The 18753-nt window shown below is 39.8% G+C and overlaps 1 protein-coding gene across 1 annotated transcript in view; it reads left to right on the top strand.

Annotated features, from left to right (window-relative positions):
• Nucleotides 1-937: 937 nt before the first annotated feature.
• DACH1 (dachshund family transcription factor 1) overlaps nt 938-18753 on the top strand; it is a 426532-nt gene continuing 408716 nt past the window's right edge. The window contains exon 1 of the mRNA XM_077806900.1: nt 938-1677. Coding sequence (XP_077663026.1) covers nt 938-1677 — 740 coding nt within the window. The remainder of the gene's footprint in view (nt 1678-18753) is intronic.

Raw genomic sequence — 18753 nt, 5'->3', positions numbered from 1 at the left:
TCACTATTATGCTCTTTTTGGAATCTTATTAACTTCCACCCCTGTCATTTAGCTTGTTTGTTGTCTTGAGAAAAATACTCCGGGTCCGAGTGTTTTTGTTTTCAAATACATGTGCTACTCCTAAAGTAAATAGCCCTTCAGAAGGTGCGGGGTCGAGTGAAGTCCCCGCCCCTCTGCCCCACACCCCGTTTCTGTGTGGTGAGAAAGAGGCAGCCGAATGCCTGTCAGGAAAACTTGGGTACGTTCTTGGCTCTCGGTCCAGTGTGGGGACAAGCGGTCGCTGGGAAGTGTTTGGAAAATTACATCTCGTCTCTGTTGAGATGAAACATGAACCTATAATCTAACGGTTCCTGGAGGAGAGGAGGAGGAAGAGGGATCTCGCTCGCTCTCTGTTTCTTTGCTCCGGGTTCCTGGTTGGATAATTTGGGTTAATACTAGTGAGTGAGGCTTTTGCTGCTTCAAAGGGTATTTCAAGTTGCCGGAGCTCCTCCCCTCTGCACCGTGTGACAACAACAACTCGCCCGGAGAGCTAGAGAGCGAGCGAGCAGCGAGCAGCAGCGGCAGCCAGCACTTTTCAGCTCATTTTCTCTCTGTCATTCCCCTCTCAATCTTTGATCCATGTACTTGCCAGAGAGAACCGAAGTCCTTCAAACCTCCCCCTTCTCACCTTCATCTTTAACTTGGTGCTAGAGCAAGGACCACAAAACAAACAACCCTCCCTCCCTTCCCCTCAACCCCAACCCTACCGCCCGCAGCGGACTTCTCCTCATTCCCCACTTGCGGGACACTTTGTGCGTCTCTCTCTCTCTCTCTCTCCCTCACGCTTCCTCCCTTCTCGGCGGCAGCCGGTTTGGGTCCCCCTCCCCATTCTGCCCCCCTCCCCTCTTTTTGTCCGTGCGGCAACTTTTTTCTCCCCCCCCCCCTCGTATATGTGACCATGGCCGTACCGGCTGCTTTGATCCCTCCGACCCAGCTGGTCCCCCCTCCACCTCCGATCTCAACTTCTGCCGCCTGCACCACCACCACCACCACCTCGTCGGCCACCTCGTCTCCGTCTCCTTCCATCGCTCCCCAGCCAGCCTCTTCGGGGACGAACCTATTCCGGCCGGAGCCCATCGCAGCCGCGGCGGCGGCGGCGGCGGCGGCCACAGTCACCTCCACCACCAGCAGCGGAGGAGGCGGCGGCGGCGGCGGCGGCGGCAGCAGCAGCAGCAGCAACGGAGGCGTCGGCGGCAACAATTGCAGCCCCAGCCTGGGCACCGGCACCAGCGGCGGCGCGGGCGGCGGCACCTCCACCCCCAGCGCCGCCAACAGCAGCAGCGGCAGCCTGCCGGGCAAGCCGGTGTACTCGACCCCGTCCCCGGTGGAGAACACCCCCCAGAATAATGAGTGCAAGATGGTGGATCTGAGGGGGGCCAAGGTGGCCTCTTTCACCGTGGAGGGCTGCGAGCTCATCTGCCTGCCCCAGGCTTTCGACCTCTTCCTGAAGCACTTGGTCGGGGGCTTGCACACCGTCTACACCAAGCTGAAGCGGCTGGAGATCACGCCCGTGGTGTGCAACGTGGAGCAGGTCCGGATCCTGAGGGGGCTGGGGGCCATCCAGCCCGGCGTGAACCGCTGCAAACTCATCTCCAGGAAGGATTTCGAGACGCTCTACAACGACTGCACCAACGCAAGGTAAAGATCCCCCCCCACACACACACACACCCCCCCATACACACACACACAGCCTCTAACCTCCCCTGCCCCCGCCTCTGACCCACCCTCACACAGGGAGCCCTGACACACCGCCCGGGCAATCACGGCGCCTCTGCCTGGTGGTGCCGCTGAGCAAGCCCCAAAGCAACCTGTCCTCTGCCCTGCCGCGGCCGCACGAACCGACCCCCGCCCCTCCGCCCGGCGCACCGGGCTGGGGGATGTGGGCCGGGAAGGTGCTGGGGCGCGGGGGGTGGGGGGGGGCTGTTCTTTCCTCAGCCCCTTGAAAGTGTCAGCCTGCCCCCGCTTCCCCCCAGTACTGTGCGCCTCTCGCCCCCCAGGCTGACTGGGGGTGGGGTGGGGGGTGGGAGGGGATGAGCTAGGCGCCGGCTGGGGAGGGGGCTCAGGAATGGGGCGAGGCGGTGCAAGGGGGCAGCTGATGTTAAACCCGGGGCTCAGAGTGCTTGCTCTGCCCCCTCACCCCACCCCTTCCCCGCCGGGTTGATTTGTATAAACCGCCACGGGGCGCCCGGAGACGGTGCTGCGAAGGCTGGCTGGGGGGCGGAGGGGGGGACGGGACGTGAGAGTGCCGGGGAGCCGGCGAACAGCCTCGCCGGGCTTTCTCTGAACTGTGGCCCGACAGCCAGCGTCCCCAGGCCGGCCACGGCGGGCACGGCTCCAAAAGGGGCGACTAGGTGTGTGACAGCCCGCGGCAGCTGTCACAGGGGACGTGGCGTTGCTGGAGGGGGAGAGTTGTAAAGCGCCGGGCCCGTCCTGCTCTCTCGGGCGGGTTAGCCTCTGGGAAGCAGGTGTGTGAGCGAGGCGAGGGGCCGGAGTAGGTGACTCGCGAAGCAGAAGCGTGGAGGGGATTTGGCAGGGCAGAATCATATATTAAGGCGCATCTTCTTAACAATAATGCGTGAATCACACATGGGAAGGGAGGGCAGCATTCCAGCTCGGGACAGACCGCAGGACACACTCACACACGTCAAGACACTCAAACAAAGGCAGCCCGCGATCATCTAAAGTTGGCGCAACTGGGGGGTGGGGGTGGGGGGTGGAAACTGACAAAAGAGGAAATTCGTTTTGAAATAACAGCTTGCTTAAAAACGACGAGTGAAAGAATGGGGCTGTTACTACTAAATCTGTCTGATTAGGAAAGGGAGGCAACGGGAACTGAACAACTGCTGTGAGCTAAAGAGCAGAGTGTTTGGAAGCTTCTTCACTTCATCAAAGCCCCCGTTGGTTTCTGGGGGGTCTGCTGGTTTGAAACGGCTTCGGAGCTTGGTGGGAAACTTTATAGAGTAGCTCAGATTTGCCATTAAAGAGGCTGAAGCAGAGTCTCTCTCGTCAACTGTTATTTTCATTAAACGCAAACAGGCTCTTCCAACTCATAGTTTGGGTTTCTCTTTTTTCCATGTGAGATTTTAAGATACAGCAGCAGCAGCACGTGGGGGATTAACCCCCGATGAGACTTTGTTCATTCCATTTGTAAGGACTGGGTGTGACTCTATTTTTTCTCTCTCTCTCCTTGAATTAGTTGGGGGTAGTAGTTGGACTCATTATCCTAGGGCAAGGCAAAGGAAAGCACTTATTCGTGCCTTTATTTCTAGCTTGATTATTGACGTTTAGGAATAGTCAGGGGAGCAGGACAAACATAACCTGGAATAACTTTAGAGCATTAATGTACCTGTGTAACTACTTTGGTCATGTGTTGGGTACTAGACATGGTTTGTGGTGGAATCAAATGAGTTTGTAAATGAAGAATAATAAAAGGTAGCATTAGGATGCCTGTCGTGTATATATGTATTGAAAAAGACTGACATTAAACATTATATCAGCTTTATTTTTGTGACTAAATCCTTCCACTTTTGCAAGGTGTAACACGATTTGTGAATATTGTTAAAACATAGGCTGGTCATGTCAACACTGCAAAATTGACTGTGTTTCAACAGTGTCAGGGGACTGCTGTGTTGTAATCCAACATGGTAGGAATTACAGTATGGACAGGAATGAGCAGACCTGGCCCTTAAAGAACAGTATTGTAGTAGAATATTTATATATCCATTAACTAAATAAATTAATTGAAAGGACTTACAGTTTGTATGCAAGTTGCAGTATGTACAAGTGAAGCATGGTGTTTCAGTGAGTTTTGATCAAGCTAAATTTCATCTTCAGTACACACAACTGTATTTACTTCACAGTTTCTTTCCTTGGACATGTTTTAATATGATTTTTCTTTCATTTCAAATGGTTTATTTTTAATTAAGTTGTATCTTTACAGAATATATTGATATTAGAATAGTTTGATCTCATTGCAATAAATTGGCCTTTTCAGGCTAGCAGTTGCAGTACACTTTATCTGAATGATGTTTCATATTTCGAGAGAGAAAACTTACTTTTGAGATTAAAAATATAAGTGTAAATCTTACAGACAGATTGTTATACTCCCAACATCCAAAATATTTTATCCATATATTTGTATCATAGTCAGTTGACACACTGGAGTAAGATTAATTCTTTTTTTTAGACAATGCTAACAGCTTAGTCAAGGGTAATCCATTATTTAATCAAATGTGCATTTCAACACAGCTATTAATTTATTGTGAAAAAAATCACATTTGGTTTATCTACATATTTTGATTCATTAGTTATCAATTTCTGTGAAAAACATTATAATTTATCTAAAATGAACCTTACTCTTTATAGATTGTAACCATTTGGTTGAAAAGATATTAAATGAGATCTGAAAAGTTTTTGTGAGTGTTAGTCCAAAATGTACTCTTTTAACTGCAGTGGCAACTATATTTAAAAATCAATAAAGCATCAGGGAATTTTCTTTTGAATACTTAGAAGTCAGTTAGCAAAATGAATTGGTTCCTGTGTCTGTCTGATTCTAATAATTCTAATAATTAAAATACCTTTTTACTAAATTAGTTCTCTGTATCAGTGGAAAATAAGTCTTCTAATGTGGGGACTGATTCTTCTTTCCTATTCACACTGATCTTTGCTTCTGTCTTTTCCATATAAAGCTCTGGTCACCAGACAAAAATTTCAGGAAGTAGCAATCAAGGCATCTATGCAACAGTATGAGGAAGTGGGGTTGGCATGGATAGGAGACTCTCAGGGGATGATAGATAGCCAGATGCCAAACTAAAAGGCAAAAATGTAAAAAAGATTGTAAGTTGGTAGATATCAATTTTTTTCAGTTATATATGAAACAAGCCCTAGTACATTATTCATCAGATGTTATCTATGTAGGATTCATGGGTTGGTACCCACTGATCCTTGGCTGTTTCCGGTCTCTTGTGTCCCAGAGCACTTGTGGAATTTTGCCGCACTGGTCCCCTCCATGGAGGCTTGCATTGACTTTAAAGGGCTTTGGATCAGGCCCCATTTGAGTAGTGAGGAAAGGCATGCCTTCTTCTTTCCCCCATCCTGTGGCCAGTATATGATAATCTTTTCTCGTACTTGGAGATGCTATTGACTGAGTTAATTGACATTCGTACTGAAAATGGAGAATTATTATTGATTGATAGTAATTTCTTAAAATATGACATATGACATAATTGCTTTTGAATACAGAATATCACTAGGATAGAGGATTAAAGAATTTTGTCTAACACTTGTCTTCCATTGCAATTATTCAAGTCTACATTTGCTAGCTTTTGTTCCTTTCACATCACATGGAACTAGCATGTACTTGTTTACAGAATTTTGCACTAATGCAGGATTTTCCTATTTGTCTTTATTAAAATATGTATTCAAACTAAATAGGTTACCATAGCCCACATGTATTTCATATGAGCCAGTCAACAAGTCACAGCATAGGCACACCACAAGTAATATCTAATGAATAAAATCCATGTTTAGAAGTTTACTCGTGTTGTGATATATTTCCAGGATATTATGCAGAAGTTGAATATTTATAGGTTATGTAAACAAAGAAGATTTATAGAAGGCCAGAAGATAAGTTATATTAACTGCATATTCAAGGGGAGACTAAAAGGTTGGGAGATATCATCTCAAAACTTTGAAAAAAATATTTTTTATCTAGTTCAGTCTTTATCAGTTGGTAAAAATTATAACTTGAAAGTGAGTTTTGTGAAATATAATAATAATTGTCATACCAGATCAGACCCTTTATACCTTTAATCTGGTACTCAGTCTCTGATAGTAGCCTATTCTTCCCTACCAATGTACCTAGCCAGTTGTGCATGGTGGGTGTGTTTGGTGAATGGTGATCATGGGGGAAATTCCTTCCTGATCTCTTCAGGTGATTAGCTTATGTCCTGAAGCATGCAGTTTGATTAGCCCCATCTTTATGTTAGCTGAAAGAGCTAGAAATGTTGTTAGTGATCATAGAATTATACAGTTTTTTTTACAAATCTTTTACAGACAGAGTTTCATATACTTTGGCTGTTCATTAGTTATTTAGTAATCATTATTAAGAGAACTAAACAGGAATAATGAACATATGGAAGCACACTGAGATACACGTGCATGTTTGCCAGTAAGTGATTTTAGTTCTTGCTTTTACAAACTATTGTCTTTCTATTTGTCTTCTGTAAAATTATCAGGGTTTAAATCCTGTGGGACTGATTCTAATCTTACTCAGTTTTGTTATAGGTAAGAAATGGTTATAGCTAAATTACAAAATGTAATCTGCAAACTTTCTTAAACAATTTAGTTAAAACAGAAATATTCTTGTTTATGGTAAATGAAAAGTTTAAGTAAAGATTTAATATTTACTAGTTAAAAACTAATGCATAATGCCCCCTATTAGTTAAAATCTCATTTTCAGTATGCCTGTGGATGTTACTTTGAGTAAAGTATAGTTAAACAGACCTTACTGACCTTATTTGACCTTATTTAATACTTGTGTGTGTAACTAGCTTTTGTAAATTAGCCTAGTATATATTCGGAATTGTTGTTAGAAAAAAGTTATTGTCTGAATGCCATTTAATATTTCTCCTGTCTTTCTGGGTTTTGTTACTAAGTCATTCCAAACAGTTGTTTTTGTCTATCCGTATGATACATCATCTGAAGTACACTCTAGATGAAACATGGAATTTAAGAATGCATGTCTTGTAACATGCAATAAAAATGAAGAATGAATATTTTTATACACTACATTGCAGTTTCATATTTTTATCTTTTATTTCTGGAACTATATTATTGATATATGAAATTATTATAGAGATATCTGGTACAGGTAAGTCTCCGTCAGCCTTTCCAGTATAACCTCTTCATGTAAGAGTTTTATAACTTAGCTGCTAAGATTAACTCCAGGCTGAAGTTTGGCATTCACAGTCTCAGACTGAAAATATCCTGTTTTATAAAAATTACCAGAACCAATCCACAAAAAGCCCAAAAATAAAGCGCGTCTACCTATTTTAATCCATATAGCTGGTTTTATTGGTTTTAGATTTGTTTTGTTCTTTTACAACTTAAATGTGGATTGTTTTAAAAATAACATTTTGGGCATCTGGTTTATATTCTGAGATAATTCCATTCATTGTTTTAAAATAGTTAAGTTATTAACCTTTTGCAAATTATGTACTGCACGTGTGCAGTAATTTTTTCAATAATCTTTAAATGTGAATACTGTAACAGCACCATAATGTGGACTGACATAATATGAATTGACAGTAAATTTCTAGTTGCCTAAATATGTATTTAAATGATAGAGCAGAAGAATCATCTGCAAAAAGCTATTATGAGCCAGAGAGTTAATTCATATATAGATAATTTCTACAATGTGCTTTATGGAGGAACGTTTCTTTTTTCATCGTCATTTTAATTTGTTTAAAAAACCTCACTGCGATTCACAACAAAATGTCTATGCTTAAAATAAAGGCAAGTGTATGATTTCAAATGATAAAAGCCAGAAGATTGACTCCAATGAGTAACTTCATCCTTAATTCCCCTTGCTCTGCTTATTTATCTAATATGGTTCTTTACCAGGGGCATCTTATAACAATTTTTCTGATATTTTGTTTCATAAGCAGTGCAATATATTGGAAAAGAAGTGTGGTCTCTTAAATATGGAATTTCATCATTAATTGAATTTCTCTACTTTGTCATTTTAAGCCACACAATGATTTTTTATTTTTTTATGGATGAAAAGGAAACGTGTTCTCCTCTTCCTCCTGAACATAGTGTGAATTTTCTTACTGTCTTTGGTCAGAGAAGGATCAGGTTTTGTTTGTACAGTTGGGGCCCAATCCTTCAGCTTTTATTCACATGAACAGGCCTACTGAAGCCAATAAAACTGCTTGCATGAGTGAGGTCTGCAGAACAGGGCCCATAATGTATATTTTTTTCTTTCAAATATGTTTCTGAGGTTTAAAAATGTAGAATTGACATCCCTACTTTAATATGGCAAGTATCTGACACTGCAAAATTACCGAGTAGATTTTTTTTAAAGTTTATATAAGTGGATTGTTAATTAAAAGTTTATGGTAATAATTGTTTTGATTTAGTAAATATTTTACAGTTTTGAGCATGCAGTTGCTACTATCTCACACCCCTGAAAAGAAACCTACATACTCTCTTTTTATGATTAGCAGTATCTAGTTAATATGCAGTTGTGTTCCCATTCAAACAATGAGAACTAATCAACTGTTGTAAATATATTTGTTGTATCTGATGTATAATTTTTAACTTGTCTGAGATGAAACGTTTAAATCAGAGAGAAAAAAAGTTATATTTTTTGTTTAAAAATATCAAACATTGAAATTTTATGTATATCGCAAGATTGAAATAATTTGTCTATCCAAAATCCAGAAACAGTAGAGCAGGTGCAATTATTATTTCCTGGTGTACCTCACCACAGTAATTGGGAGTTCTCTTCCATTAAGATGAGAAGGTGTTTCAGTCACAAAATTTTATTCATCCTTAGGCCTCTTTAAATTAGTCAAATTGCTAAATTCTGCCAATATGCATGGCAGTTTTTCCTTCTGATCCAAGTCAAGCTTGGATCTGAGCTAGGCTTTCAGGCTAGTTTAGCTTTGCCCATTATAAATGTATGTGACTGGAATAAAAGATGCTAAATCCAGCAGATAACTAGAAAGAGCCATCAAGCACCTCCTATTTTAATTACTCCTTTTGTTCTTTAGGATGTATGACTAAAGAAGGGTCATAGCGCAGGTATGTATACTGCACCTTGTTGCCAACTGAGAATAATAGACATCTGAATAGAAATGGGATGAGGTTGGTGGGGGAGAAAAAAGGAATTGTTAACTCTGACTGCTACAAACATTTTCATGCCATTGACAGCCACGTTTGTTATATCATGGTGTCATGATTGAAATGCATAACTCTGAATAGAATGAATCTCATGAGTTAGTGCCCTTGTAAAAATTGTGTAATGGTAAAGTACTGGGAGAAAATAAACATGAATTTTACACATTTGAACAACAAGCTTGTTGTTTAAAAAGCATATCTCAGAATATGCTTGATATTAATGTATTGTGGCGTGATGTTTCTTACTGGATAGTAATTTTGAATAGCTTACTTTTGGGAAATATTTTTCTACATTTTCCTATGTAAACAACAGTTTGCAATCACAAATCATCTTGTTGCGCAAACTGAAAACCGGGTAGGGATCATATAAAGTGATTAATATTTAATTACATATCTTTTAACCTTGATTTCAGGGGGTGCCAGAAACTTTCTAGTGATTGCACTCTGTTTCAAATAAAAAGTTAATTGGTGATTTTTCTTGAGGAAAAAACCCAATAACAAAATTATTGTATTTTTTATAAAAATGTATAAACAATATATTACAATTCTTTTACTTTATAATAAGTCTAGGCATGGTTTTTTAACAAATTAGTTTAAATGTTCTTTAAAATGCATCACAGAATAAGTCACTTTGAATTACGGTCTTTCAAATTTAGATGAAATGTAAAATTAATAATTTTGTTTTTTTACTTAATACACTCTAATAACTGGAAATAGTACTTTGGAATTTCAAGTATTTAACTTGAATGAGTTGCATTGTTTGTGTTCTGATGCTATGAAAAGTGGTTTCTTTTGTTATAGAAAACATCTGTTTAAATGTAAAAAAAAAACCCTCAAAAACCTGTGTCCCCAGTTCTGCACATTGACACTTAATTGACGTGCTTAACTTTGAGAATATGAGCTGTCTCATTGCCTTCAACCATTCTACTCACATGCTTAAAGTTACGCACTCACATAAAACTTTGTAGGATCAGGGTCTATACCAAGAAATCACCTGAAATATTGTATACAAACATATCAGAGTATATTGTTTTTGCATTTGTGGTGGCAATTACAAAATATTTTGCATTATTTAGTGTCTTGTAAATGAGCAACTGAATGTCATTTTACAAGTTAGTCCTGATAAATTCTTTTAGAGCTAAAGTGGAATAGAACACAAGTAGCCAATGATAAAAGAAGAAAAAAATAACTTTGTACAGTTACTAAGATGATGAGCACAGTATCAGCACTTACATAGGTAGAAAAGTCATAATATGAGCTATTCCTTTTATGTATTGTATTTTCCCTCCTCCCCTACTCTGTGTCATTAGAATGGCTGTTAGAGTTCTGAGGATTCTTCTGCTTTCCTGTGTTTTAACCCTTCATCTTCAAGGCCCTATACAACAGTCACAGTTCTTCCAGTTAAGATGCTGCTTTTTGGAGTCCTTCATCATTTCTCTGGGGATTGCTTTTGAAGAACATGAGGCTCTGCTTAGCCCTAAGCACTACTGTCACAATTCTGTTCTAATTCAAGACAGTGAGAGTTTTACTATTGATTTCAATAGGAAAAAGCTTTGGTCTTAAGCTAATATTCATAACCTTTACCAGTTCTGGTAAAGATGAATATTTCTAAACTTAAAATGCGAGTAATTTCATAGTGATTTAACATTATCTTACGTATATCACATGGATGACATGCAGTTCCATACATTCCAATGAAAACTAACCTGCTAGGATTTATTTTATAATGTGGCCTACATAAATATTATGTCAATCCCACACCTACAACAGTGCCATCTTTGGAAAAAATCATTATTCTCTCTTTTTATACCATGGTTTTGGTTATGATGGGGCCAGAAGTAGAAACACAAAGAAAATTAGATTTAAATAAAAGCTAAAATAATGCCAGAGTTCTGATTTTTAAACTGTTATTAGAACATTCCCTGTTAAATCTACCACATGGGACTAGATCCTGATCTCAGTCACACCACTGTCAGTCCGGAGTGACTCCACTGTAGATAATAAAGTTACTCCAGAGTTATACTAGCTGGTCTAACTGGAATCAGACTTTTGGCCTATAATTAATTGTTTTGTACTTTGGTTTACAGAAAATATGATGATAATGCATCACAGAATGAGTCACTTAGGGTCATTTAAGTGATAGCCTTAACTTGGAATTGCTTTAATTTTGTTTTATTATAAGCTTAATTGTACAGGTCACAGCAGTTAAAATATAGCTAAGTGCAAGTATAAGATCCACTTTTTAGAAGTAATAATGCAAATATGTTAACTTAGTAATTTCGGAGCATGTAGCTGTGCATATGAAAATACCTGTGTGAATTGTAAGAAAAACAAACAAACTAATACATTTCATAACATTGTTTGCTATGGTAGGTCATCAGTGAAATATTTAGATGGTTAGATTAAAAATCTTAGGTCACAGCTACACGTAAATTGGTTTGACTCCACCTCATGGTACAACCGCTGGGAGGGGTAAAGGCCAAGAAAATTTCAAAAGGATTCCTTTGCAGAGTTTCTTCCACATTATTCCATTGGAGTGGAGGAGGGGGTGGAATTTGTCATTCCATGGGATGAGCTTTAGGGCCAGCCCCCAAACTGAGTGGAATGCATGGTTTACAAAGGACACCAGGGCCATTTTTTAGAGGGCTGGTATCTTCGCTCTGGCTCTGTAGCCCTAGTATTTTTCCCTGCACCCCAGTCTCCGAGTCTGCTACCAGGAGCTGCCCACTGAATTCTCTCTTGAAGAGAGATTTCCATCACAGAAAAGTTCCAGAGGCAATATGGTATAGCTTGTATTACATTTCACAGGTAGTTTCCATCCAGGTGGGCTGGTGTGGAATGAAGTACAGTTTACTTTCTGGCATCCTGTACAGGTGTGAACTCTGCAGAGTGCTGCCATCTGTTGTGGAGTAGAGGATGACTGCAAAGAGGTGGCTCACACCCTCTTTTGCCTTGGCTCAGGAGATCCTCCTGCAGTTTTAGAGCGTGTGATCTGGGCCAGGATAATTCGTATTACTAATTTAAACAGTAGTTTGTAACTCTCTTTTAAAACATCTGATAGTGGTGGAGTTGAATTGAAATCAGGTACTTTCACAACAGCATTTTGGCAAATCCTGAAATTTTGGGTGGTGAAGGAAAGCGTGGCGTCTGTGAAACCACTTTGTTTTTCTTGAAAGTGTAGGTATGCATAAATCACAGGCAAAGTGGAAGGAACCATTGTGTGGTTATTAGATCATGGGACTGGCATTAGGGAGACCTGGGAGCAAGGCCAGTTCAACTAAATCTTTGGTTCCTGGTGAAGACATTCTAAATGGCTCTTCCTTCCCTTACTGCAGGGCACAAGATTTAAATGTAGATTTCTTCTTTTGTGCCAAGCTATGGAAATTGTGAGGATTCAGTCTTAAGCGAGGGAAGGATAAGGGATGTCCAGAACTGGTTGGTGGTTCTTGAAAGGATCAGCAGAATAGTGGTTAGATATTTTTCTTGCTAAACAGGTGGAGCTACCATACAAAGTGAGAGAGCCTCCAAAGGGCTCAAGTTATCATTCCAGAGCTCTCAGCATGAAGCATTTCATACTCTGCACCACATGGCACTGGAACATAAGAATAAACATTGTACTACTGTGATGAGTTTTTCCCGGGGGCAACCTGAACCCTCTGTTCCACCAACCTAGGATCCCTCTCACACTATGATGCTGTTGGAAAACTACAAACCTCTGGCAGGTACTGTACTTACACAGACATCCACAGGCAGGGACATACCCAATTGCATCATATGAATGCTTCTCCCAGACACTCATGAACCAACAATAGAAAGGCTCCAGCGAATTTCCCCCAGTCCTGCTGCCTTGAACCCCAGAACTATACTATCTTGCCCTGGTCAGAAGCATGACCAGTGAAGTTCATTACCCAGTCCACCCCTCCCTTGATGTGGAGAGGACATACATTAGCCTTTGTAAAGTGAGCTGAGATTTCCCAAGCACTTCAACCAAAATGCAGTGTTTTAGATAAAATATAAAACAGGTTTATTAAGTACAGAAAGGTAGATATTAAGTGATTCTATGTAGTATGGATAGAGATCAAAGTTGGTTACCTAAAAAATAAAATAAATTTGCAGTCTAAGTTCTATAAACTAAACAGGATTTGAATCAAGCAGTGTCTCACCCTGATAGATGGTACAAACAGATCACAGAACTTTAATACACACACAGTACAACTCTCCTCCAACACAGGACCCCCTCCCCAGTTCAGAGTCTTTGTCTTCCAGATGTGTTTCCAAGTGTTTAGTTGTGGGGGGAGTGAGACCAATTGATGATGTCACTTCCCCTCTTTTATAGTTCTAGATCTTTGCTTGTGACATGGGGGTGTTCCCAACCTCACAGTATATTTAAGTAACACACACATAGAAAAACTTCATAACTTCACTTACAATGATAGCACATACAATTCAAAAGGATATTAATGTTCAACAGATCAAGACTTTTAAAATGATACCTCACAAGGCATACTTTGTACAAAACATATAATTATATGACAGTGGTGAATACGAGAGTTCCTACATGCTGCTTGGAAGCACAGAGTGCCACAACTACAATTTCAGCGTATCCCTGAAGGGATACGGCCTTTGTAGCATTGGGCCCTCTGCAGCTGGAGGTTTGCTAGCACTGTCTATACTTGCCCTGCTGAGTTCTCTCCTCAGTTCTGCCACTGACTCCATATGTGACTTAAAGCATGTTCCTTTAACTCAATGTATCTCATTTTACCTACCCATAAAATTAGGATAATATTTACAATGATATGGTGAAGGATAATAAAATAATTTTTGTAAAATTCTCTATGAAGTATGCTTCACATGTGCTAAATGTACTATAGTGATTACGTATGTAAAACACTTCAGCATCTAAACTTAATTTATAAAATACACCATCAGCTAAAGCCATTGGCATTGTTGGGTGATAAGTCATCTGTTCTTTGGTTTATTATGCTATTTTTGAAAGAAGAACATAGATAATTTATTTTATAGAGCTAGAAAATGCATTCTCATTGGCAATGGAAGGTTATAGCTAACTATTAATTAGCTAATTTTAGATATTATTTTGTGAATTCTTGTCTTTCTTTCTGGAAAGTGTATTGTGATCTGTCTTCTGCTAAGCTAATTGTTTCCTTTCACAGTCCAAGATGTATGCAGATTTGAACTTGTAGCCAAGAACAGTGCTGCTGTGCTTCAAATTGCCAAAAGATCCCAAGGGAGAGAAACTTAACCTGCTTTTATGAAACCATAGAATTACATTTATACAGGTTACCCCATGGGAAAGAAATGAACTGATCTCAATTCATTCCTAAATATTGGAGCTTTATGGGTCAAATTTGATTCCCTGCCCCACTGCCCAACACCTGGTTGTCTACTAAATGTAGTCAGTGGATATTTTTAGAAACTTGTTTTACATTAGGCATGTATGATATTTCTAATGTTTAACAATTTAGTTTCCAGTATTCTCATACTTTACAGGTTCTAATGGTATCTTGATATAAATTGCAAAAAGTTTAAGACTACAGAATATATTCACTACATGCTTACAAAGCACATTTAAACCAAAACTGAAATCACCTTGAAACTGGATTTATTTAACGAAGTGCTCTGTTCAGCCCAAATTTGCCTCCATGACTATTATCCCACAAAGGCTCTGTAAACCTTCTAGAGTCTACAACTGTGGAAACTATTTCCTATTCCAAGGCAATCTTTCCCACTTGGAAGAAGTTGTTCAATACTGAAATTGGCCTAAAAGGGTTGAACAAGTCTAGCTCTTTTTAGGGACAGTCACAGATTTGGGCCCCTTTCATCTAGGAGACTTCCTCTCTTGTCATGCGCTGTCCCAACAGTTGAGATCAGCTGGAACACCTGAGCTGATGTTCCCTATCTTTCTCTGTCCTTGAACCAGGAACAGAGCATGGTCTGTGGAGCTATCAGCCTTCACCTGCAAGCGGTCCTAGGTTTGTTCTAACTGCTATGGTTTCAGCACGAAGTGTTACATGCTAAGAAATGGAAGTTGTAATATATAGAAATTGCTCTTCCTGACCAGCTCTGCCACTCCCAAATATGGAGATGGGACTTGGTTGCTTTGCACACTAGTTGAACTTTTTTCTGTAGTCAATATTAATTAGTCCATGGATTTTCCAGTCTGGTTCTGATGGTATAGCATGTCTCTAAGACTATTTTTCAGGGCCACTTTTTCATTTGACTAGGATAGTGAGGGGCAGGGAAGTCACATGGTCTCTCAGTTTCATTCTGCATCTTTGATATGAACTAGAAAAGGCCAATTAGTTGGTCATTTTATAGTAGACCCGTAAAAGTGATCATAATGATATACAAACCTTATTTTTCTCAATATTTCTCTTTCTCAGACGTCAGTCTTCTCACCTTTTTCCTGATATTTTTTTTTTACTGATGCCATCATCTGCTTTGGCTACTATAAAGATACTCTGTGTGATTACAGGTAGCCAGAGATTTTTCAAAGATACAAAGAACAGTTAGGCCTCCACCTCCCTACCTTCCCTTTGTGCTTAGAAATCTCCCTCAGTGGTTGGTTTTGTTTGTTTATTTGTTTTTGTCATTTGACAAGTTGGGTGGAGGAGGCAGGATTTGGATCCAGATCAGGTTTAAATTAGAGTTTAGACTAGGGCTAGGCCTCATGGCTGGATTTGACTGAAGTGGGACCTGGTAAACTGTTCAAGATTTCAACCCTAAAGGACAGAAATTTTATGAGATCAGCTGTTGATGCAATATTGTTGCCCTGGGGTTGAAATGTGATTTTTTTTCTGAGATTTTAAGAGTGTCCAAACTACAACCAGGAAATAAGCCCTTTCCCATTTGGGTCAGCAAGAAACCAGAAGAAGTGGTTAATTCAGATCCAGGGATTCTTAAACCCAGTTGCTTTTCTCCTCTTTCTGAACTCCGACCTTCCATCTATTATTATTTGTCTTTATAATAATGCCTAGAGGCCCCATTTAGGATTAGAGAGTCCCTGTGCTGGGTGCTGTACAAATATATATTATGTGACAGCCCTATCTCAAAGAGTTTACAGTAGAAATAAGGACAGGTTGTGCTGAGAAGTGATATAGAACACTTAACAGAGGGTGAGGAGATAAGGTAACAGTAACAGGTTATCTGAGTTTATTGTTATGGGAGGTGGTGCTGTTACACATAATTTTCAAAGTTATTTTTCTTAGTGTTTGAGCAAATGCTCAGTCTTGGGAACACACTGTGGTTTTTGTTTGTTTTTTTTTACTTTTTGCTATGCAAGGTTCTGTGTAGAGGCAGTGCTCCTTGGAAAGAGAGCTGTGTGACTTGCAAAAGAGTTTTCTCTTTGCTTTGGTTTCTGATTTGGAGTCAATTCCTGAGGCAGAGTTGCTCACTGGGAATCTGGTATTGGAGTTGGGCTGGAGAATCCTGAAAGAAGGAATTGCCTGCATGCCCTTTGACCACCTTTGTTCCAGGATTGGTGTATATGTGTAAATAAAACAAGTTACACTTAGTGACACTCTGTGTCACTGATTATTCTTCCACTAGGAAGCCAACCTCTAAGACCCCAGACATCTGTTACTGTTTGGCAAAGGGGTGATACTGATCTCAGTATGGAATACTGGTGTCAAAAGAATGGGCAATTGTGTAATAGAGCATAATGAAATCCCACTCTGCAAATCTGGAAAAGAAAATAAATAATCCTGAGTGAAAGTGAATTTCTATTTAATCTTTCTATGTGTTTTTCTTCTTTGCGCAGATTAAGATATACAAGTTTGCTTTTGGAATTTATTGAAACTAGGAGGAATTTACTGTGTCCAAAAGCAGGAACTCCTGAGCACATAACTGCTATTACCAGTCTTCTGCAAACTCTTCCTTGTACCATATGTAGCAATGCATTTTTACATTTTACATTTAAAAGTCCTGATCCTGCAAACACTTAAGATCCTGTGTCACTTTACTTACATGAAAGTCGTGCTGACTTTAGAGACCTTCAGTTGGACTGCTGTTGGGAATATAACTGTTCACATGCTTAAATGTCTGCAGGAATGGGGCCTAAATGGCAGAAGATTAAGCAGAATTTTAATTTGTGAGTGTCACACATGTCAGCAGTCAAAGCATATCAGTAATCAAAGAGCATATTGGTGAACGAAATATGAGCTCTCGATTTATAAAATGTGGCCCTGAAGCTGCAGATGTTTAGATTATGTCTACACTACAGGTGAGAGCGAGTCTCCCAGCCCAGGTGATTGATGCTAGCGGGGCTTGAGCTAGTGCATGAAAAATAGGAGTATGGATGTTGTAGCTTAGACTGGAGCTCAGGCTCTTAAGCTTAAGGGGCTAGGTTTGAGAGCCCAAGTTTTAGCCCAAGCTGCAATGTCCATATTGCTATTTTTAGACTAATAACTTGAGTCCTGCTACCCCAAATCTGTCTGCCAGGGCTGGAAGGCTCAGTCCTAGCCGCAGTGTAGGCATAACCCTACACACATACGTACTTTTACTTACATGAGTAGTCCCATTGACTTGAATGGGATTGCTTATGTGGCTAAAGTAACGTAAATGTGGAAGTGTTTGGAATAAACGGATTCCAAAGTATCAAAAGGGTAGTTATTAAAACTCAAAACCATGAGTTTGTCTTAAACTGGGGACAATTAGAAATATACTAGGGCAACTGCAAAATAACAATACATATTTAACTAACTGACTCCGAATAATTCTCCACTAACTTTCTGGTGCTCTTTTTCTGTGTGTGTGGGGGGGTGGGGGTGGGGAGGGGAGTTAAGAGAGGGACCATGACAGTGAGGCTGTTTGTTTTTCAGGAAAGTTGTTTGTGATTTCAGGTACTCATGGGAAATCTCTTGATCAGATTCACATCTGTTCCTGTCAAAGTGGGTGCTAAGATACCGGTCACCCAGCAACCATGTCCAAGAGGGAATTGGGCCGATAATAACTTCAAAAAGGAATGACAGATGCTAGATTAGGATGAAAGACAAAACACATGAAAAATGAGCTTGTTAGAATAAAAAATTTGTTCAAGCACCTTCATGCAAATTAAATGAATATTGAAAATTTGCATGCAGTAATTTCTACTTTTTCTGTTGATTGAGAAGAAATAAAGATGGTACATATAAAACCATAAATGTATTTTTTTCACTAATTAACATACAAAGCTGTAGCTTTCTTCTAAAAATGAGATTAGCCACCTGGGTGCTTGGCTGTATACCACATATGTCACATCATTTTTGTATTGAGTATGGTTCTTTTGAAGGCATACCTTATCTAATTCTTTATAGCAAAACATACAAGGAAGCAGCCCTATATTAATTAAAAAATGTTTTAGGTTAGTATATTTCTGTTTTTCAGCTAATGATTTTCAAGATAGATTTGTTTCCTGCTGTCCTTGAATTCAATTGGTGTAGCGTGCATTAATAAAAGATCACATAAGATGAGTTCAGACCAAATGCTAAGGTTTCCTAGTGACTGGTCAAACAATGTTTCTTTAAAACAAAATATGTATCAGAGTAACATGAAAAAATAGTTACTCTTTCATACCTATACATTAAGATAATTTGAAATCTAACAATTTTATTATTGAAATGTTCACATAACAGAATTTGGAAGGGGCTGATAAAATGGTCTGATTGAAAGAGGTTTCTGTGTCTTGGTTTAGCAATGTCTAATGTGGTCACGTACAGAAATTGATTTTCTTCAGAAATTAATTAATTTTTCATATCGCCCTAAGCTGCAGTTAAAAAGAGTGCATACTTGTCTGTTTTTTCCAGAAATATTGCC

The sequence above is a fragment of the Eretmochelys imbricata genome, chromosome 1 (assembly GCF_965152235.1).
Source record: "Eretmochelys imbricata isolate rEreImb1 chromosome 1, rEreImb1.hap1, whole genome shotgun sequence".
Classification (NCBI taxonomy): Eukaryota; Metazoa; Chordata; order Testudines; family Cheloniidae; genus Eretmochelys; species Eretmochelys imbricata.
This window is presented reverse-complemented; position numbering and strand designations above follow the sequence as displayed.